The sequence below is a fragment of the Lactuca saligna genome, chromosome 2, assembly GCF_052625555.1.
Source record: "Lactuca saligna cultivar CGN05327 chromosome 2, ASM5262555v1, whole genome shotgun sequence".
Classification (NCBI taxonomy): Eukaryota; Viridiplantae; Streptophyta; class Magnoliopsida; order Asterales; family Asteraceae; genus Lactuca; species Lactuca saligna.
The window spans coordinates 152,648,056-152,671,636 of NC_136418.1; the positions used below are offsets into that span (position 1 = coordinate 152,648,056).

General features: G+C 36.3%; 2 protein-coding genes and 1 pseudogene across 3 annotated transcripts; all 3 read left to right on the forward strand.

The window, feature by feature from the left end:
• Positions 1 to 6,681: 6,681 nt before the first annotated feature.
• Positions 6,682 to 8,471, forward strand: LOC145032162 (chorismate mutase 1, chloroplastic-like). The gene is made up of 6 exons (XM_078980875.1): positions 6,682 to 6,959; positions 7,242 to 7,464; positions 7,535 to 7,621; positions 7,690 to 7,833; positions 7,915 to 8,007; positions 8,108 to 8,471. The coding sequence occupies exons 1-6, from the start codon at positions 6,781 to 6,783 to the stop codon at positions 8,333 to 8,335; spliced, it is 954 nt and encodes a 317-aa protein (XP_078837001.1). The 5' UTR covers positions 6,682 to 6,780; the 3' UTR covers positions 8,336 to 8,471.
• A 910-nt stretch (positions 8,472 to 9,381) lies between these two features.
• Positions 9,382 to 11,208, forward strand: LOC145032163 (early nodulin-like protein 17; annotated as a pseudogene). Its single transcript, XR_013677078.1, has 2 exons — positions 9,382 to 9,734; positions 10,713 to 11,208. The product of XR_013677078.1 is annotated as an early nodulin-like protein 17 (transcript).
• Positions 11,209 to 19,893: 8,685 nt separating this feature from the next.
• LOC145032164 (cyclin-dependent kinase C-2 C-like) lies at positions 19,894 to 22,889 on the forward strand. The gene is made up of 8 exons (XM_078980876.1): positions 19,894 to 20,669; positions 20,744 to 21,340; positions 21,416 to 21,643; positions 21,726 to 21,823; positions 21,903 to 21,996; positions 22,073 to 22,330; positions 22,398 to 22,524; positions 22,601 to 22,889. Exons 1-8 carry the CDS (start codon positions 20,283 to 20,285, stop codon positions 22,615 to 22,617), a joined length of 1,806 nt encoding a protein of 601 aa, XP_078837002.1. The 5' UTR covers positions 19,894 to 20,282; the 3' UTR covers positions 22,618 to 22,889.
• Positions 22,890 to 23,581: the final 692 nt, after the last annotated feature.

Below are 23,581 nucleotides of genomic sequence, written 5' to 3' on the forward strand. Positions count from 1 at the left end.
GGGGCTCGTATCTCATCACTAGCTGAGTATGGACGGGGTTCCATATCTCATTAGTAGCAGAACAGAGGCGAGGCCCAAGATATGCGGGGCCTTGAGACTAGCAGTTATACTGTAGTAGTTTGTGTTAGCATGTTTATATGTTATTGTTGTGTGTGAGTAGCGGGCAGGGCCCGGAGACAGGCGGGACCTGCTAGAAACAAATATGTATACTGAGCGGGGCTCGATGCCAGGCGGGGCCTAATGTCGAATTCGTCTGATGTCGGGCTGGGCCCGATGTAGTGGGCTAAGCCCAGTGTTTGCAGTATGTGATTATGTATGGTATGTGGTAGGTTGGGGAACTCACTAAACTCCGTGCTTACCGTTTTCAGTTTTGGTTTCAGGTACTTCCGGTAGCGGAGGAAAGAGCTCAGGATGATCGCATGACACACATCAAGTAGTTTTAGCCTGGGAGGGTTGTACTCTGATAAAAGATCATGTTTTGAGATGATACTATGATTTGATATAACAACCTTTCTTTATGAATGATATGATCTGTTATTATGGTTTTTACTAATTAATTAAAAAAGAAATTTCCGGGATCGTGTTTTGGGATGTTACAATTACGATGCAAAAATAAGAGATAAACAAACACACTCAATTGGACAGATTCATACATACTTCTTTTCAAGAGATATTAAGTGGTAAACAAACAGCCCTTAGATGATTTCCACATATAATATGAGTTGGCAAAACTTTAGGTTAAATTGAACATTTACATGGATATGTACTCACTTTTCCGTATCTGTTCTTCCTTTTTTTTTCCCCTCTTAGAGCATTATAATTTTGAGTAATAGTTTCATAATGTTGTTTAAGTGCTTCATCATCTCAAAATAGTGTAAGCAAGACAACGAAGGTTTCCTTTAAGAGATAATATTATGAACAAGCCTTCTTGCCTTGCTTACACCATTTTATGATGATGAACCATTTGACTGACCATGGAAAGCCATTATACAACATTATGACTATTGAGAAATGAAAAGAAAAAGAAATAAATGAAAATGATTACAAATCTACATAAGGGTTTAATTTAACATAAATGTTTGTCAACTCATATCATACATGGAAGTAACATCAACATTTTGTGTAGTTGACAAGTGAGTAATATAAAACACCTAAAACAAACCAGACAATTTGTTAAATTTGCAACAAAAATATAAACTTTGTGATTTAATTAAAAAATAATAATAATAAAACATAATGTTAAAATCGAAATTTTATGTAAACCTAATGTCTTTTACACAATTTACCTTAAAAAAAGATAATATTTTTTCAAAATATAGTTAAAATTTAGCAACTATTAAAAATAATTATTTGTTTTAGAGAAAAAAAAGGAAAATATAGTTAAGGTATAATAAAATAAAGAAGAAAAAAAAAATTATGCTTATTTTTTTGGTAAGATATCAAGAAAAATAGCTATATTTTCCTTTTTCTCTAAACTAATAAAAAAAATTAAAAACACCTAATAATAAAAATATTAAGGAAATTAGCTATATTTACTCTACATACCGCCAAATTTTCTCATGTGAATTTTATAGTTATTTTTTGGCAAATTATAAAGAAATTAGCTATATTTTTCCTTTTCTTTAAAATAAAATTAAAAAAAAATCAAAACACCTTATATTAAATTAAGAAGATATAATAAAATGAAGTTTCAGTATATAGAAAGAAATTTTTATTTGACTCTTGCATCTAAATATTTGATAAAATAAAACTGCAATTATGTATTTTTCCATTAAGATCGTTATTTCGTTCATTGACGACATATAAAAATAATACAGCAAACTTTGGGCCAATGATAATACCATGAGTCGATAATTACATAACATGTACAATAATAAATATATATTAACAGTCTTTGTAATTTGAATGGGAGGTGATTGTCTAATGTTCAGTGTGGACCTAAATTCCATAAATAAAAGAGAAGCAAGTCATTTAGTGAAGATCTTAACATACTCGGAAGTAGGTTTTGCCCCCAAAATACACAATATGCTAAATTGGAATGATGAGTGTTGAGGAAACCATCCCTATCAACAGAATATGTTATATGCCCCTAAGAGCATGAAGCAAAAAAGTGTAATCTAAAATTTGTCCTACTGCAAACATATTGAATAATTCTTTTTAGAGTTGCTGAGTGTGTTCCTCAAGGACACACATGCACAAACAAATCTGTTTGACCAGATAATTAATGTTTGGACGAGTAAATATGAGGTACCAAAGGGTCCATACTAAACTATGACATAGAGATGGGTAAAGAGAACGTTTGAGCGAGCACACAAGATTTAGAAATATATTATTCTAGAACCTTGGAGGTTGCTACATGTAGACGATCTCTTAGAGATAATCACGGATGAAAGTGTTCTTTAAGTCAAGTTGTCGAATGGGCCAATTATGGGATGCATCTAGATTGAGAACCATGCGAATGTTGGTTGGTTTGATAATTAGAATAAATATTTCATCATAATATATGCCAGGTTGTTGGCTTACAACTATTAGCAGCAATCCGTGTCTTGTATCTCGAGAATGATCCACCAACATTGTTTTTTTAAACAACCATATTCATTTAATTATATTTGCACATGTAGGTCTTGGCATAATATATCAAGTCTGGTTTTTCCATGGCATTGTATTCCTCTTTAATATCATTAAGCAAATAAGGCTCTTTTAATGATCGTGAGTGCATATTTGAAAGATGAGAGGACTCGACTAAAAGATTTGAGTTTTTGAATTGGTTTAACTATGTTGTGCCTAGTTGATGAGTATGGAACAACTAAGGATGCTTGACCAAAGAGAGCATATAGAAAGAGATTATTGATGGATTGAAGCGGTGGTGGAGAGGTCAATGATGTGGCAACGAGGGTAGGGTTGTTGGCTGCTGACGTAGCATTGCGTATTGTTAGAGATGAGGCGGCAGCCGACATGGTTGTCATGGTGGCTTAAGGCGGAGCTGTAGCTACCGATGGAAGAAGGCGGCTGGTCTCGTGGCCACACAAATAGATGGAGAGGATAAGTGGGCTACTAATATGGCGATGTGTGAGGTGTCTTGAGGGTTAGGTGGTGGAGTTGAAGTGACAGTATGGTGTTCGATTGTAGGTAAATGTAGGGAGTGATAGATATGTTGTTTGCATCGTCGGATGTATCAACGAAATTATATAAATAAGGAAGTTATGTGTCATATAGCATTGTTTCATCAAAAGTGATATGATGAGATATGACATTTTTCTTGGTAGTTAGTTTTAGGCACTGATATCCTTTATGATTCAAAGGATACCAGAGGAAAACGCATGGTGTTGTTCATGGCACAAGTTATGATCGGTTGTTAAGTGGGGGTAGAATTACATTCAAAGACACGAAGGTATGTGTGTAGGTATATTGTAGTTGACATTAAGAGCTTGTGGTATGTCGTATCGTTTTGTAGGGTGATGGACAATAGGATGTTGAGAATGTAAGTGAGAATGTGGAGAGCTTCTACCCATTGTATGGGTGGTATATGTGCTCGGTAGAGAAGCGTATTTTTTCTCATGAAGATATTCCTCCTATTCATTTGGATCGGAAATAAACCCATGAACGGAGAATTACATAACATGTACAATGATCAATGTATACTAACAAAAAGTATATACTATAAGATAAAATCACGCTATAATCAAACTAATTATTTTACTTGTTAGTATTTTAGAAACATAGTATTCATAGTTTTGTATGTCGTTTTAATCCACAATCTTCATTCAAAATGCAATTTCAATGAAATGGCAGAAGTTTCCCTTTTCTAAGACTAATCAGTGGGTAATGCCCACTCCAGTTATGATGACGTGGCCTAAAAAACATCGTGGTAACGGCTGCACACCGCCCAACCTAGTCGTTTTTGCGCGTTATGTGGCCATCCATAATGCTGGTAACGAAGGACAACAGGGGTTTTTGGATGAATGTGACCGTTGCAGGTCCGTAAATTGTGAGACTTACCCTCCCCTTTTGTACGTATCGGTAACAACCAAGAAAACAAGAACTTTTCGGTTTGGGCAGTTTTGGCCCCCTAAGTTCCAGGTTCTTATGAGTTAAACCCTAGCCAACTTAGTCTTACAAATATGATTTCCCCCCCCCCCCCCCAAAAAAAAAATTCGACCCAAACTTTTTTTTGAACGGTGTGTTAGTTGTTAGATGTTAAATTTACCAAGTTAGTAATTCTTCTATGTCTAAAAAGAAAGTTACCATGACATGAAAATTAGAGGGTGTTAGCCTATCGAGTATGGGGATGTTTCTAACACGTAGGGGTTGAGCTGGAGGCGATGTTCACACGACCGCCCCCAAGGTGTGTAGACGTGGTGTAGATTGGACCAACTCACAGAGCTTCACGACGAATTTGATTGGCTGATTGAAATTTTGACCGTTTATTCCTTCTTTCTTGTGGATTTAGAGGATTAAAACAAAACTTATTAAGAAAATGGTAGATGGAGATGAATATTGTAGGCTACAAATGGCGGAAAAGAGCTCCACAGGAGCTGCGACAATACTAGAAAGAAGAGCATAACAAAATAAAAAATTGACAGTTTTGGTTGTTGGAGTCTTGGATGATTACACCTACGATCCTAAATAAATTTTCTTATACATAAATGATTTTCGAAGATTATAGATTAGATCCCTGACTTATATATTTCAATTATATTTTTTCAATTTCTAACATAGCTTTAAATATTTATTGAATTTTAAAATTATGTTTTTTATTTAATTTAACTTACTTTTTTTATTACTAAAATATTTATTTATGTTTAATAATTGTGTTTTGTTATTTAATATAATGTCAAAATAATAATAACAAAAAGATAAGTAATATGTAGTGAATATATAATAGAAGTGATGTGGCACATATGTAGAACATTTTGCGACCATACCATACCCTATGATCTTATAATATGTTATAATGTATTGCCCATTTCTTCTAATTGGTGATGACAACTTTTAGAAGTAATAACATATGATAACATGTTGCTTTTATCCACCACCCTAAACAATAGGCAATTATGATCGATCATTTCACAACAATGTTCCGGTTGATATCATGGATCTTTTATGTGCGAGTGTGTTGAATCTTTGTTAATTTGCTAACTTATATTTTGTGGGTTTATTAGATTTAACTATTTAAGATGTAAATATTAGTAAAATCAAATAGGCAATGCGTTTGTTTGCTTTTGTAATAGATAAGAACTTTTAAGTAGGACTTTATGTGTGTATGTCAATACTGATAAGAATTACAAGATATAAACAAGGCATTCAAAGCATTTGGTAAGAGATTTATTTTTTTCTAAACAAATGGTTGGTTGAAGGTTAAATGATGGTTTACTTGAAATGTCTATGAAAGAAGCTATCTTTTTGTAGTACGTTTTTGCAAGTTAATTACTCTGCTATACACCTTATACTTTGTGGAATTACTAATATTTTTGAGAGACCAGTTAAACTGTTTTAAGTGTCCAGGAGAAGTACGTAACTTTAATTATTCTTATGGGTTGTCTATCTATATAAGAGTCGTTTATATTATGGAATTAATCTCCTTTCATCTCGATAATAATTACAAGAATATATATACAAGACTAAAGCCATGGGCCGATGACTAAAAGATACAACATTGGGCTAGAAATTTTAGCTAATATACATATAATAGAGGGGAAAAAAAAAACTAGATACCGTCAATATGGTATTTTATAAAATTAAAAGAAAAAAAAAAGTGAAGCCAGTGATGATACAAAATGGGATAAGTTGAGTCATAATTTCATCTAGTTTAACTTTTTGCGTTCAAATGTTTCTTAGTAATATATAAAGGGTATTGGTCATGTATTTTAGTAATATCAACTAAATTTATGTAATCAAGTGCTTTTTTTTTTAATTTAAAATATGTTTGGACCGGTTTTGGTTAGAGGTGATTAGCCCAAGCCACATGGTATGGATAAGAATTTGTTAATAAACAAGTCCCCATTGAGGAAATTCTTTGTAGATAGACTTACAAAAAAAATTCATAGAGAGTTCAGATACTATTTAGTGCAAATTTGATAAAAAGTCTTTATATGTTCAACTTTTTACTTGAAAGGTCATCATATTAAAAATAAAAAATAAAAATAAAAAATAAAAAAATAAAAAGAAAAACTACTCACAGTTTGTAAATTTTTTATGAAAACTTATTTACCTAGGATATCATGTTATAGATACTTAAATTACAATAACACAATTCATTTTTATCACAGTCGAGAACAACCTAATTTTTTATGTCTTATAATGATCAATAAATATTTTTAAATAATGATTTACATAAAAAAAATTCGAATTATCGTTAGTTTTTTTGTTAAAAAAAATCATAATGAGTTTTCAAATAAAAACAGATTTTTTTTTTCTGATATCTACCTTAACATTTATAAGAGAGATTCTAAGGAATAATACTATTTTTATCTATGCTATCAATATAATATTATATAATATGTATTTTTAGTTTAAATAATAATAATAATAATAATATATTTATAGATTTTTTTCCATGAAGCACAATGTATAATTGTATTTGTTAACATATACATTTGGAGAAAAAAAATAGAACCACCACCTTGCCAGCTTTACCTACACTCTTCCTTACCTAACCCCCAAACCCCACCAACCCCTGAGACTTTCTTATTCTTGATTGGGTGGGTTTTAATCTATATTTTTCTTTCTCCATCCTCGCCACCTATTCTCAGTTCTCTTCTCTTCTCTTTCAACTCAAAAATGGAGGCCACCAAGCTATTGGGATCCCAATTGTTTCCTGCCATGTCCGCCATTTCATCGTCAAAATCTCCCAAGTTTGCCTTTCCAATATGGAAAAATTGCAACTTTCAGGTTTCCATTTCAGGGTTTCCAAACAATGGCTTCCAATTCCAATCAATTCAGCCCTCTGCATCCCTCGGGTACCCTTCCAATCCAAGACCCAATTTTTTTTATATTTTGTAATTTGTTTCATATAAATCACCTTTTACTCGTGTTACGAGATCCTTTATTGCCTTATACCCTTCTATGGTTTGTTTCAAGACTTGATCACCGTTGTGTCAAAGAGCAGTTGTGATTTATGCCTCGATTTTAAGCTAGCGAAATCCGTTTTAGACGAGTTGACACTTTGTAGCGAAAATCATGGATTATGCGATGAATCTTCCCTTCAAGTTTTAGTTTTATATGATTTTGTTTTCGTGTAGAATGAAGAATCCGACTAGAATAGACGAAAGTGAGATCTATACTCTTGACGGAATAAGAAGCTCTCTAATTCGACAAGAGGATAGCATTATATTTAGCATTGTGGAAAGAGCTCAATATTGTTACAATGAGGATACATACGACCCCAAAGCTTTCTTCATGGATGGTTTCCAGGGCTCATTGGTCGAGTTCATGGTCCAAGAAACCGAAAAGGTTCACGCCAAGGTAAGTCTATGGAAAATCCAATGATTATATATAAGAATTAAGATAAAATTTCTGACTGATTCTGAAACAGGTTGGGAGATACAAGAACCCCGACGAGCATCCCTTTTTCCCTAACGACTTGCCTGAACCTCTGTTGCCACCATTGCAGTACCCACAGGTAAAAATTTCATCTTTATTCGTGTTTTAGGATGTAAACAACGACAGTTTCTTGATATGTATCTATAGGTGTTGCATCCTAGTGCAGATGCAATCAATATCAATCGCAAGATATGGGATATGTATTTTAAAGATCTTCTTCCTAGACTCGTCAAGAAAGGAAACGATGGTAATTGTGGATCAACTGCAACCTGCGACACCATTTGCTTGCAGGTAATAACCAGTGCAACTTCTCATCTTTTTCATCACAAATGAGACTCTAAACCTTCTAATTTCCTGAAATTGTATACGCAGGCCCTCTCTAAACGGATCCACTACGGTAAATTTGTAGCAGAAGCAAAGTTTCGAGCTTCACCAGATGATTATGAAGCTGCCATTAAAGCACAAGTAAGGATTCTCTCATCTGTGAACAAATCATTCGCGTCAATTGCTTTCCGTTCTATGAAAATGGTTTCAAATTTATGGGATTTATTGATTATGTGTGCAGGATCGCGGGAAACTGATGGATTTGTTGACATATCCGATTGTGGAGGAGGCGATTAAGAAAAGGGTAGAAACAAAAGCGAAGACTTATGGGCAAGTGGTTGACGTGAAAGATTCACCGGAGCCGGTGTACAAAATAAACCCAAGCTTAGTTGCAGATCTTTATGGGGATTGGATTATGCCCTTGACTAAACAAGTTCAGGTTGAGTATTTGTTGAGAAGACTTGATTGAACCATGAAATTTATGGTATTTTACACGATCGATGTCATGGTGCTTCTGGAAGTTTCAATCCACATGATATCTGTTGTCTATTGACTATTATGTGTTATAGGGATCAAAGTTATGGATATACGATGGTGAGATAATAATAAAGAGATTGTAATTTAGTAACGTCATTGTCTAGAAAACCACTATACAAATGTTTAAACTGAAGCATGTGTTGGATACCGGGTCTAAAGGTTGTAAATCATTTATGTTGATTAGGTCGATTAAGAATGATAATTTACGATTTCATTAATGTAATTCTTATTGTTATGAAGTGGTTGGTTTTCTTTGTTTATTAGCACCACGTTTGACTCTTGATTCATGTAATGTAATCCTAGTAATTGTTTGAACATACACATATTGCTATGTCACATAGATATCATATTTGAAATAAAGAGAAATTATCGACATAATGTTTTTTATTTAGACGTGACATTTTACTAAACCCAATAAAAGACTTATCAATTATCAAATAAGACTTAAGTCTTAAGATATTAGTTTGATCCGCGAACCTATTTATTTGCCACTAGCAATGGATGTTTTAGTCAATTTTCAAATATTAGACAAAATAAATTATAATATATTATAACAAAATATATTTTATAATATACATCAACGTCTATTATAAGTATTTTATTATGTGTCCTTTAAATCATGTGACATGTGGTGGTTCAAAAACCTACCAAAATTGTTTACACATATTTATTCCGTTGTAAATATCAACCACATAAAAGGATGCATATTTTTAGTACTTCCTTCGATACTGTACTATTATTTTTAATACATTTATTACAAGCATTTTCAGACTTTATTATAAATATTTATCTTAGTTCTAAATCAATTTTGAAGTAGTATTTTTTTTTTTCGATAGACACAATATAATATTATTTATTTATTTTGAGTTTTTGTCAAATTGACTTTTTAAGGCCAATTTTACCAATTTACACCTACTTGATATTGATAATGTTTGAGTTTGATACTTTGCCACTAGTTTTCCATTTGCTGTTTTGACTTTAAATTTCCTTTTTGGGCTACATTGGCCCATGACCCGAAAGACAACCCGAAAAGTATTCTTTCTATTCCTGACACTCAATTTGTGGCATAAATAGAAACGAGAGGTCTGGAAGAAACTAGAATTTGTCAGTCTCAGTACTTTCGCATACGGCATACGGAAGCAGAATGAGAATCAGCCGCAGTAGCAGGTGGTCGACGGCGGTCGGAGTGCTGGTTTGCGCCGTGGTTATGATGATGTTGCCGGATGTTTCTGCCAAACGATTCAACGTCGGAGGAAATATGGGCTGGACTTCCAACGTCAACTACACTCTTTGGGCAGGAAACCAAACTTTCTACCTCGGCGATTGGCTCTGTAAGTAACACATGTGCATATAATACACTCAGATCTACTCTCATATGCTTCTCGATATATCTTAATTACAATCTGTTCCCCTTCATTATGCATATATTTATCATTTATCAGTAATTTTGAAGCTAATTAAGCTGGATATTCAGCAGAATTCGTATTATTCTCTTGGCTTAATTGTATATAATTTGAAATAAACGAATACGTAATGTTTGTGATCATGATTATTTCAGTGCATTAATGCTTGATTTACTGTGTTTGTTAGGTAATTGATATGTTAACAGCATTCTGTCGGCTGTCGTCATATTTGTGCTCATTTCCTAATTATAGAATGTTGATTTGGAACTTGATAACTCTTTTAATCCTTTAGAAAATTCATTAAAATATTAACATTAGTATAATATTTATTATCTAATTAACAAAATAATAGAATGTTTAATTTATTTCAAAAACAACGTTTAAATAGATTTGCATTTTTTCTCTTCTAAATCGGCTCTAACTCTCTTCTTTTCCTAATATAGTAATATGTATGCACAAATTTATGTTTCAGACATTTTTACAATAAGGAGACTTATTATACAAGGGTATCATATTTTAGAAATCAAAGATAAATGTACAACTTAATAATGAAAATATTGTTATTAAATTATTATATAAAACTTAAATTTAAATTCAATTTACTCATAAGCTATTTATTCTTCTAATATACAAATCTATCTATAAATTAAGATAATAAACCAATTTAATAAATTATATAATAAAGGAATCATGTTAAAGGATAATATTTTTTATTTGTAGTAAAGACCCACAATGGTCATATGGCTTTGCAAAGAGGCTTTCATACTTGAAAAGAAAAGGTGTTGACCTTTATTTGGAAAAGGGTGTTTCAGAATTATTTAAAATAAGTAACAACCTTTTTATTCTTAATTCCTAATTTATATAAAAAAGATTGTTAATAGATACATCGTTTTGGTTCCTGTTAAGATTTTGTGTATGACAGGAACCAAAACGATGTATTGGAAGTCAATAAAACAAACTACGAATCATGCAATGCGGAGCACCCGCTTCACAATTACACCACGGGAGCAGGAAGGAAGAGATGTGGTGCCACTCAATGTGACACGTGATTATTACTTCATTAGCAGCAAAGGGTTTTGCTATGGGGGCATGAAGCTACATGTACACGTCATCAATTTGCCACCACCACAAGCAGCAACTGTAAAAAGCCATTCCTCAAGATTTACTGATGTTAAAAACCAGCTTTTTATATCCTTGGTGGTCGCTGTTGCTGCCATTTGGGATACTTAAATGAAATCCTACAGAATGGGTAAATGGTAATTTTGGTTTTCTTTAAAATTTATTGTTCAGTAATGTACTAAAGTGAAAGAAGAAATTAACTTTTATTGTAAACTATATCATGCTTGAATTTCACTTCTGTGGAATATGTGGTTATATTCTAAGTATTATATTGATTTGTAAATGGTTTGTGTTGTAAACTAATGTAATTTCCTGTGTGTGATCTTCTATTATTCCAAAGTATACATACAAGGATATCAAACATAAGGGCCAATGGGCCGGACAAATAACAATACAATCTAAAGTATAAATAAAATAATAAACCCGCTAACAGCCCCCCGCAGTGAGAACGGAAGGAGAATCTCGAACGTTCAAACTGGATCGAAAATCAAGAAATAAAGTAGAAGAGAGATTTTTCGTAAAAATATCAGCATATTGAGACAAAGATTGAACATGAACAACGCGAACATGTCCAGTAGCAACCTTGTCTCTCACAAAATGAAGATCAATTGCGATGTCGTATTCTGACGTTTGGAAGACCACGATAGAAGATTGTGCCCAAGGAAGACACAATAACCAGAAGTGGAGCGTCTAGTGACCGGGCAACCACCCCATTCGGCGTCAGAATAGGAAATCAGATCGCGATTGGGCAAGGAAAATATTTGAAGACCATGAGCCGCAGTGCCACAAATGTAACGCATGATGCGCTTAAGTGCATTAAAATGAGGTTCTCGGGGATCATGCATGTATAGACAAATTTGTTGAACTGCATATGTAATATCTAGTCTCGTAAATGTAAGGTATTGAAGAGCTCCTGTTAGGCTACGACACAAAGAGGGTCATCAACAGGAGGCCCAGACCCATCAAGTTTAGTGGACATATCTACAGGAGTACGGGCATGTTTGCAGTTGAACATAGAAGCACGTTCAAGAATTTCAGTGGCATATTTTTGTTGAGATAGAAAGAGACCAGTGGTGAACCGAACAACTGAGATACCTAAAAAATAATGTAGATCACCAAGATTTGTCATGGAGAACTTGGCATTCAACAAGGAAATAACGTGAGTGAGAAGCCGAGAAGAAGAGCCAGTGAGAAGAATGTCATCCACGTATAGTAAAAGATATGCCATAGAATCGCGTTGTCTATATATAAATAAGGATGAGTCACACCCGCTATGAACAAAACTAATCCGTGAGAGAAACTTAGCAAATCGCTGAAACCAAGCTCGTGGAACTTGTTTAAGACCATACAATGATTTCTGTAAGAGATAGACATGATTAGGTCTGGAAGGATCCCGAAAGCCTGGAGGCTGTTGCATATAAACGGTTTCCTGTAAGTGACCATGAAGAAACGCATTCTTCACATCAAGTTAACAAATGGGCCACTTGTGTGTGACGACAATGCTAAGAACTATACGTATAGTGGCCGACTTAAGCACAGGGTTAAAAGTCTCGTCACAGTCTATACTGGGTCTTTGGCTTCGTCCATTAGCAACAAGACGAGCTTTATAACGAGACAAGGATCCATCTGCATTTAATTTCTTCTTAAACATGTAACACCCGTAAAGTTCAAGCCAATTTAAAACTTTTCAAACATCAAAAAACCATTAGTTATTACAAATGTTTTCAACAATAGTTTAATATTAGAGTATCCAAGAACCCATAAGTCCAAAACACGAGGATGTGTACGGTCACGCCTTCGCCTTGCCAAGACATCTGGAGCACCTGAAACAATAAACTGAAACCGTAAGCACAAAGCTTAATGAGTTCCCTCAAAACACCCATACCCACAACAATACACATATAATCATAAACAACATACTATGGGTCAAGTCAACCACCGGTTGAAATACCCTAGGCCCACAACCAACAGGTTGGAATGCCCACATACTATGAGTTCGATCATCAACGGGATGGAATACTCACGGCCCACAACCAATAGGTTGGAATACCCAGGTCTATTGGCTTTTGCAGAAAATAGATGAGCCTCAACCGCCAAACAAATATGTGCACACACACACACACACATATATATATATATACATATATATATATATATATATATATATATATATATATATATATATATATATATCAACCACCGGTTGGAATACCCCAGGCCCACAAACAGATAATCACATAATAGTCTATAGACAACAACTGATCTAACGGATCATACCATATACTACATAATACTATCCTACCCTCAAAGATACCGATCTAACATATCATACTAGCATAACATAAATAGATTGCAATTTATAGGGTCGGCCTTGGTGCCTTAGAACCTTGAGTATAGTGAGGATAACTCACCTGGTACTGCTGAAGTCCTGCAGACAAAACTCCAGCTGCTGGTTGACAGAATCCCAAGCTGTCACCATCAAACACTACCCAATTAATAATTGGGTTTCAAGCCCAAGGTCCAATTCACACTCCAAAGACCCAAAAGTCAAGTAATAGGCACAAGCCCAACATATGGCCCAATTTTCCAATTTGGACCCAAACCTTTATAAGGTCTTACCATAAGGCCCAACCAATTAGTCCGGTCCAACATTCGACATTCTGATGGCCCAATGTTACATAATCATAAAGGCCCAAAATATGGCCCATCTATGGCCCAATTTTCCAAATTGGGCCCAAGTCTCTCACATTGGCCTTATCCTAAAGCCCATCTAATTATTTCGATCCATTAACTTGTTCTTGGATAGCTCATCCATAGTCTAATCACCAAGGCCTAATAGAAAGGCCCAACAAAAAGTCCAAGTGAAATTAGGGTTTCACATAAAATGACAATTAGGGTTAAGTAAGTCCTTTACTTTACTAAATAAGTTATATGGTGTGATTGGGCTTAATACACAATTCAATTCCAATGACCCAAATGTGGGTCCCGATAAGTCCAAGCCCATAATCCTAAAATTAGGGTTTTCACATGAAATGATGTTAGGTGCATTTCATGTACCCATTTTGTAGCTTTATTTTATAAAAGTACATTGCATATAGGCTTAAACTCATGTATTTTGCATGTTTTTCGGGATTTTTCGTGAGGCAATTTCATTCAAATACTTTTGTGATATTTTAGGGACTTTTGGAGGAAGGATATTGTTGGAGGAGGTAAATAAAAGTTGCAGACAAAATTTCAGGACTTGCGGAGCACCGAGGAGCAAGATATCAAAGAAATGAGGATTTTGGCTTTACAGACGTTTACACGGCCGTGTAAATGGAAGCCTTGCATTTACGCAGGCCGTGTAAACGTAGATTTCTGCGCAGTATATTTTTGCGTTTACGCGGGCCGTGTAAATGACAGTGCTAATTTACGCGGGCCGTGTAAACGTAAACGTGAGTTTTAAAGCAGTTTTTCACCATTCTTAAAAGGGGGAACCGACTTTTTACAGAGGGGGTCGACTTTTGGAGTAGAGAAGGCGAATTTCTTGAGGATTTTGAAGTTGATTAACACTTGGGAACATTTGATTTCATTTTGTAAGAACTTTAATTTCATTTTCTAGATTTGTGATCTTGTTCTAGCCATGAGTGGCTAAAACCCTAAATTCTCCAACTTTATGTCTTGACATTTGGATGTGATTTCAATCATATGACTTGATGTTTGCTTTCAATTTTCTATCTAGTGAATTTGATTTTGTCTCAATTGAATGTTTGATTCTAATTGTGATTCTTATTGGCCATTTGGATTTGGGTTAGATCATTCAAGTTATCTAATTGCAAAATCCATAATTGTTTTGTAAATTGGACTAGGTAACAAGCACTAATCTGATTTCTATTGAATGAAATTAGTGTAAATCTATTCACACATTTTTATGCTCCCGAGCTTATGAGGAGTATTGATTATTGTTGGGAACATTCACATAAAGTTTAATGCAATCTTTCAACCTAACTCTAAGAGCTTGTTTAGATTAGATTGGTAAGGTTAGGATTAATCAAAAAGCTTGTTTTGGTTAATTATTGTGGTGAATGGGAAGTGTTAGAGCTTGTTAACACTTTCAAGTACCAACTTAGATAGAATTAAACAAATATCTTGTCATCCACGGAATCACATTGCTAATTTGTCTTGCATAGAATTGGAGTTCTCACAAATCCTGAATTTGTTTCATTTAATTGATCATTTACTTATTGCTTTATTCTTTTGTTTAAATCATTGCATACCAACCCCCCATTTATGTGACCATTATTGTACCTTCCGTAAAAAGGTATAAACATTTGTTCCGTGTCTCTGTAGATCGACCCTACTTACCTTGTATTACATTTCTAGTACAAAGTAGTAGTGTTTAAGGAGTTATTTTACCTCTTTATTTGTTGGGTTTGACACGCTTAACAAATGATGATTAGGGTTAAGTATTTCTTACTTAACACATTAAGGACTTAATCCATTAGGGATTTAATCCATTAAGCCCTTTACTGACTTAAATTAGTTTGCCAATGATTATTATTTAATATTTCAAGTTTATTAAATAATTCTCACGATTTCCCACAAATTAGGGTTTTATGCCATTAGGATTTTCCAAACGCTAATTACGTTTTTCCAACACAGTACTAACCCATTAATCCATTGGTTAGGCTTTTAGGTCACTTTAGGCCTTATTGGGCCCATTAGGGTCTCTTTGGGTTAATTAGGGTTTCCATGGGCCTATTAGGGTTTTCTTTTCCATTATCCTTTATCGATTACACCATACATCACAAAACCCAATTAAGACACACACACTAAGCTAAGTACACACACAGCCACTAAGACACACACACGTTGGTGTATGGTGGCAGCCACCACCTCACGGTGGTGGTGGTGGCTGTCCTTGATCTTCCAGCCACACAAACCCAAGCCTACATCAACAATCAACACATACGCACTCTCTATGCTCTGAACAGCAACACAACCACCCACCTGGTGGCATTTTGGCGGTGGTAGCACCATAGGAAGGCGGCAGCAGCGGTGGCCACCATGGCTGGCGGCCATGTCTTCCTTGTCTTCTGGCAGCAAAACTCGTTTACAACAACCCGTGATCAATCAACAACCTATATCCATACTTGATGCAAGGCCACTGCTCCAATCCATCAACTAGGCAGTAGGTGGCGCTGGAATAAGTTGTGGTGGCGACCAAATGCCGTTGTCGGCAACACCAGAGATCCTGACGTCAAACCCGTATGGGAGGGCGAAGAAATGAGGTGCGGTTGGCACACCGAGACCTTCCTGATCGTTCCTGGCCCGCACGACAACGTCCTCCGCTTCAAACTTCAATTTATGTCGGCTCCTCCGGTTGCGCACAGCGTCATCGACAACAGGGGTGGTTGTCAGTGGCTCCAATGGCTGGCTTCGGTGGCCTTCCGGCTTCACAAGTGAGGATACGGGGGCATAAGCGAAGGGAGGCATAAGGAGGGTGGCGGCTGCTTCAACGTTTAGGGTTAGGGTAATGTAACAAGAAGAAGAAGCCATCGGGTTTAAATCCCACTTCAATCAAACCATTGCCCATTTTTACAAGTTCGACCCCTCCCCATTGGGATCTTTTCAAATCAGCTCCAATAATTACCATTCTGTCCCTCCTCTACAAATTGTTATCAATGAAGTCCCCAAAAGTTACCATATAGCCCCTGCCTTTATAAATATATACAAAACTAATCTGGAACTTACATTTTTAACCCCCGAATTCTAAAATTGTGACAATTAGTTCTCCGAGACCAACCTTTGATATATAATTATTTATTTTAGGGCTTTTATTCACTCATAAATTTTATCTATTTAATTATTTAACAAACAGGGTGTTACAACTCTCCCCATTTAAATTAGATTTCGTCATCGAAATCATTCCTTACCATTCCTTACACGTCTGACAACTTGGACGACATGGTCACAACCATAAGCATACCAGAGCCTCTCCAAGGCAACCCAAACCGACTCTGCAGCGTTCTAAAACCCGAAGATGAATGAATTCCTTGCAACATGGTCGCTTCTACTTCGTCTGAGATCTGTAGTCTCGAGGTGGTCTGATTCCTTGACAAACCACTCATACTGATTCATTATCGATGGAGCCAGCCTGTTTATCCCTCAACTGACTACTCAACTTCTGATAACTCAAGGTCCCCACTAGAAAACAGAATCACAAATCCCACACTGCTAACTATGATCCTTTTCGTGACAAGAGATTAAGTACTCCTTCACGAGAAACTCGTTCTGGTAATCAATTCCCAGGGGTATAATGAACAACGGGATGTAAACTAGGAGATAAACCCTTATAGGCTTGTCAAGACAATGCTTCCTTTATCCGTAGGATCAATATAATGACCGGAACATAAGCACAAACACTCATACATTGCCCAATCAGCCTCGGTCTGGAATACCAGGCATGCCCACGAGGGGTCCAGTCATCCCTAGGATGGAATACCCTCGTATCACACACATGTTTGGTCCAATCAACCCTCGGGTTGGAATATCAAACACGTCAGGTCCACTCAATCGTAGGGTCCGGTAAACCTCATGATGGAATACCCTATATTGGAATACCACCATATACATAACTCGGTTCTAACCCATAACTTGAAATCCAAGGACCCATCATTGCATCTCATCCAAAAATCCTCTGATTCGCCACAACCGAGTAACACTCGTCTGAAATACCGGGTTCCGGCCCGGTCGCGGAGCCAAAGGACTATGCCACTGCGACTCTAACAACCTCCTGATCCAACCGATTGGACCCATGCGTCAAATCCTGATGTTACCAACTCCACAGCTAAAAGCGATTGCTACATGACCAATGGTGGCCTTACATCACAAGCAACCTTAAGCAATCCATTGCTTCTTTGATCCCATAACTGTAGTGGTGTTCCTATAGTCTTATCACTGGCTTAACTAGGTCTAATCCCTCTAAGGAAACCCATAAACCAATCCATGGATTTTCATATCCTCACTGCTACACCCGAACTGGTGGTTACTACTATCCCTTTCACGTCCTAACAACGCGTTCATGCTATCTACCGACCTAGTGAATGTTGAGACTACACTCACATACTTACATCACTCTAGCACTATCTGTTGCTAGTGAATGCTATGGCTACCCCCGCAGTCTTACAACACTTTCCATACCGTTCAAACACGCGCTCGACCTAACACACCACTGAACTTAATTCATGGCTAGAATCCCAAGATGATTTCCCAAGTTCTGCTATCAAGCACTGAGAAGACGCGGTTCATATGCTAGGGAGTTTTACCGAACTCCCAACTCACACAACCCTCAAACCTAACAACCACTTGGGTTGTCTTCCTTCCTGACAACGATGCAAAACTTATCCCATTTTCAAACGCTCCTACTTCTGAATCCCGGAATAAATCTCCCCCACTTAGATTCGACTAAGTCTTCACAATACATTAGAGTTAAAGAATTCCCGATCCTTCTTACTTTCCATCGATCAATCTGATGACAATCAGACCTTTCCAACTAGTACTCCTTTACTAGCCAATCCTGAATGATCACACACTTCTAATAACTAGATGAACACTTCCTGAATCCTAGGGAAACCAACCATCCCTAAAGCTCGAATCATCCCGCACCCAAATCTTGAAGTTTAAAGATAGATGCTCCAACTAGTGTCTCAACACGAGCTACTTCCCTTAGTGCTTTCCTCCGCCAATCAATAACGGTTACTAGAACCACTGAATCCTGACAATGCTGAATAACCATCCTGTGGGACCCTATCTGCAGACCTCCCACATAATACCCTTTTTCCCAAAGCGTTCCTACAATCCTCCTACCCTCGGCTCTAGAAATCATATCATCCAGGGCCTCGCACCCTGTCTCACTCACCAGCTCAATCATCCACAGCTAAACTGCGAACAACCTTTACCCTAAATTGAGCTACAACTACTCCCAAGATATAGTCTACAATACAAAAGTACAACAGGTCGCACAATCAATCCTTACCGCCCGATACAAGAGATCCAAGGCGAACCAGACCTCACAACACTCTTATGCCACATCGGCACACCTGCGCTCGCCGGCGTTGAAATATTGTTGTCTATCCCTGCAACCAACTAACTGACCCGAGCTGGAACACAACCTGATCCTGGGGTCACAAGCCTACTCAATCCTTTGAGCTCGTAAACTGAAAGGGTACAATCCTTGCCCTAGAAAACGACATCCTAATCTTATCAAATAACCATTTAATTCCAGCTGCATAACTCCTGCTGAACATCATCATTAATCCTTTCCAGAGTCCCCACGACTCACATTCCAGCCTCAAGCAAAAACCCCGAAGCCTCAATCTAGAAACGCATGTGCTAGACTCTCCCGCTTAACCCGCGGAATGTAACAAGTACAGAACATCTCCCTGATCCCAGATAACTGCAGCCCTCTGCTCATCAGAATGTGTACCAATAACAAGTTCCCACCAATTCTTTGCCCCGAACCTCAACAGGTTCAGAACATATCTAACCTTCTGGTCAGTAGGATATGAACATGATTATAATTTTACATAACTAATTTACAAATAAAAAGTGTCTAATATATATTAAAAATTAAATTTACATATTTATTTGAACCGATGATTATAATTTTACATAAGTAATAAAAATATGTCTTAAATTATTAATTTATTTAAAATAACTGATTAATAATTTTGAGTTTTTATTATAAAAGTTTAGGTTAATTTTATAACTGTGGTTCTCACGGATTATAAACTAATATACAAATAAAAAAAATACTTTAGTTTTAATAAAACAATTGTTTGTTACCTAATTAATATTCTTAAATGCAGTGATTAATTAGAAACTGAATGATTTATATTATTTTATTCATTTAACCATAAAAAAATCGTTTCAAAGATTTTAAAAGGTTTTTATGATGACAAAACCTTGTCTTCCACCTCCGACTACAATGCAAATCAAATAAGTTGCAGAAAGGTGAGATGGACCAATAGACGAAAACGATGGTAATGGCAGGTAATATCGAACACAGAGAAAATCAAGAGGAATTGTTTGGCGAATGTTTGCTGCATTTCCAACTTCTTCTCACCCACCTCCGATTATCTCGCCACACATAAATCCCAAAACCAGTCGTCCACGAAATTAAATTATTGGAATTAGACGAGGATCGTTTTTTAGGGATTGTATCGATTTTTAGCAAATTTCTTCCTCTGGTCCCTCTTATTGAAGGGACCATTCTCCGACTTTCACCAGTTTGAGGCCCGATTCTCCCTTCGTCGGGTCCATCTGGGTCTCCCCAAAATCTGTCAATTCGTTGATGGGTTTTGGGGGTGAATCTAAATGGGTTGTATCAGTTCAAAACATGTTGCCATCGCTACTCTTTCCCCTATTCATGATTCTTCCCTGACCCTTGCTGATGATGATAAACCCGCCAGGCGTTTTCCGGATGCTAATCAGAATCAGGATTATGGATGGAGGAAGTTCAAACATGAGACAGAAGACAACGATGATGATGATAAGATCAGTAACGACGATGATCCCGCCGGTGATGTTGTCGTACAGCATTCTCCCAAAAAGCCTGCATTTTCAATTAGCAAGAGATTTGGAAGATCGACTGTAGCAGAACAAGTCGCCGCCGGTTGGCCAGCCTGGCTCAGTGCCGTCGCTGGTGAAGCCATTGATGGTTGGGTTCCACAAAAATCCGATAACTTTGAGAGATTTGAAAAGGTAATAATATACCATTTCAGTTTCTTATGTTCGCAAACATTTATACACTCATCTTCTTCTTTCTTCACATCTAGATTGGACAAGGAACATACAGCAGTGTCTATCGTGCACGCGATCTCAGAAGTGGTAAAATGATGGCGCTGAAGAAGGTCCGATTCGACAATTTCCAACCTGAAAGCGTGAGATTCATGGCTCGTGAAATCTCAATCCTTCGAAGGCTTGATCATCCAAACGTCATGAAATTGGAGGGAATAATCACGTCACGTTTGTCGTGTAACATTTACCTTGTCTTTGAGTATATGGAACATGATCTTGCAGGACTTCTATCATCCCCCGACATCAGATTCACCGAATCCCAGATCAAATGTTACATGCGGCAATTGTTGAAAGGAATCGAGCACTGTCACTCACGAGGAATCCTCCATCGTGACATTAAAACATCAAACATTTTGGTGGATAACAATGGAAGATTGAAGATTGCAGATTTCGGTCTTGCTAATTTTGCAGCAAGCAGGCAACCATTAACGAGTCGTGTAGTGACATTGTGGTATCGTCCTCCTGAGCTTCTTTTAGGGTCATCAAATTATGGAACCAATGTCGATATGTGGAGCGTGGGATGTGTTTTTGCTGAACTTTTTATCGGTCGACCCATCTTAAAAGGGAGAACAGAGGTAATAAGGATTCAAAATCTTGACTTTATACTTGCGATTTGTTTGTTTGATTGGGTAGTCAAACCACATTTGCAGGTTGAACAATTGCATAAAATATTCATGCTTTGTGGCAATCCACCAGATGAGTTCTGGAAAAATTCGTCACTTACTCTTGCAACAATGTTTAAACCCCGACATGCTTATGAAAGCTCTCTTAGGGAAAGGTGTAAAGAACTCCCGAAATCTGCCGTCAACCTAATCGCGTCTTTCCTTTCTGTTGAACCAGAAAAACGTATGACTGCTACTTCCGCTCTTCAATCTGAGGTAACAGTTATGAATTCGTCTTCTTGGCTTAATTTTATACCTATAATCTCATATCTTGCTTTAATGTTTTGTTCATCTTCAGTACTTTCATTCGAGACCTTACGCCTGTGATCCAGCAAGCTTGCCAACGTACCCACCCAGCAAGGAGATCGATGCGAAGTTTCGAGAGGAAGCAAACAGGTGAGTCTCCTCCTTTATCTGTTAGCTTCGATCTTATAAAATTTAGATAAATTTTAACTTGAAGAACCCTAAATTTCAGAAAGAAGGCTGGTGGCAGAATTAGGGCGTCTGGGGGATCGAGAAATGTAAGAAGAGGCCGACAAAGTACTTTGTCTAAAGTTGTTCAATCAGAGGTTTCTTTCTTTCTCCCACACCATTGTTATTCCTCTGAGTTTTTGAACATTTCTGATTTGATTTATGGAATTCCAGGCTCGACGAACTGGTTATTTGAATGGATCTAGAGCATCAGCTGATAATCTTGACACGGTATCGGACGTTTCACAAACCGCCGATGTATCTGAATCTGACACCATTTGTTCGCTGCCTCCACGAGCGACCTCATCACATGGAAGCCTTGGTGGGTGGTCAACAAAAAGGCGAAAGCATGTCAGTTTTGTGACCCCAACGAGTCAAGATGTTCGTTCATTTGAGCCCATCTATGAGCAAGATCTATCATCAACATCATCTGTAAGTCTAATTTCAAATCGAAGAATCGATTTGGAATCCTTGATGTTGAATGTTGGTGTATATACAGGATCATCAAGAACAAGAAGAAGAAACGAATCGATACTCGGGTCCTATGCTACGTCACGCACATACAACCAATGGGAGACAAGAAGGTAACACTCGCAATGGTGTTCATAAATCGCGATTTTCAAGAGGTAAACGAAATCCCATTCGGATCCGGTTTTACCCGGTTTGCATATTTTCATGTTGTTGTGTTTTTGGGTGTTGTAGACGCAGAGTTATTATGATGTGAAAGGGGGGAAGATGAAGGTCAAACAAAACCTGTTGATCCTTTCTGATGCAGTGCTATTGTACCATGTGCTTGGATCATTGTGCTGAAGAATGAAGGGAGAAATGGAATTATTTTTTCATTGATTTATTAAATTTGTTATCCTTTATTCCATTCTCTGTACCCTTTTCTTTGTTGTAACTTTCTTCTCGTTGTTGCTAACGATATATTCCAATTCTTCTTTTAACATGAATATCAATGCAAATACAGAAAAGAAATGATTTTAGTTAAGGGTTTAGGTTTTTTTAGTCATTGAATTTTTCTAAATGTTTTATTTTTGTCATTATATTTTGTTATCAATGAATTTGCTTTTTGTCATCTTAGTCAATTGATCATTTAACTGTTTATTTTTTTTATCATTTTAGTCGATTGATAGTTATAACATTATCAATGTTATAATTAGTTATTGGTGATTTATTTTAGTTATTATATTTTGTTTAAGCTATCATTGATCATTGAATTTTTTTTTTATCATTCTATTTTTTATTACCATTTATAAAAAATTAGAAAAACTACATGACCATGCGTGTTTAATGCTTTCAATTGTCTCATACAAAACATAGTCTTTATGTCTTGAAGGATGATCGAGTACTAGAAGAAGTAGAATTGTTAGTGTTTTCAATTAATTCATATGTACCAAATTATTTTCTATTTCGGACCACCACATACTGAAACTTTCCACGAGGTCACCTAACGTAAAACTGATTATCAGTGATGATTTAGTACGTTTCTACCAATGACAAGAGTTATGGGATGGATAATGGCAAAACAATTTTTTTATTAAAAAAAATAAATACTAAATGTGCACTATACCTTAAGATTATTTATATAATTTGCTCTAAATATATGATGTAACAAGTTTAGTTGTGGAAAAAAAAGGGAAAAATAGTTTTTTTTGTAAATGATAATAAAAAAAAATAGAG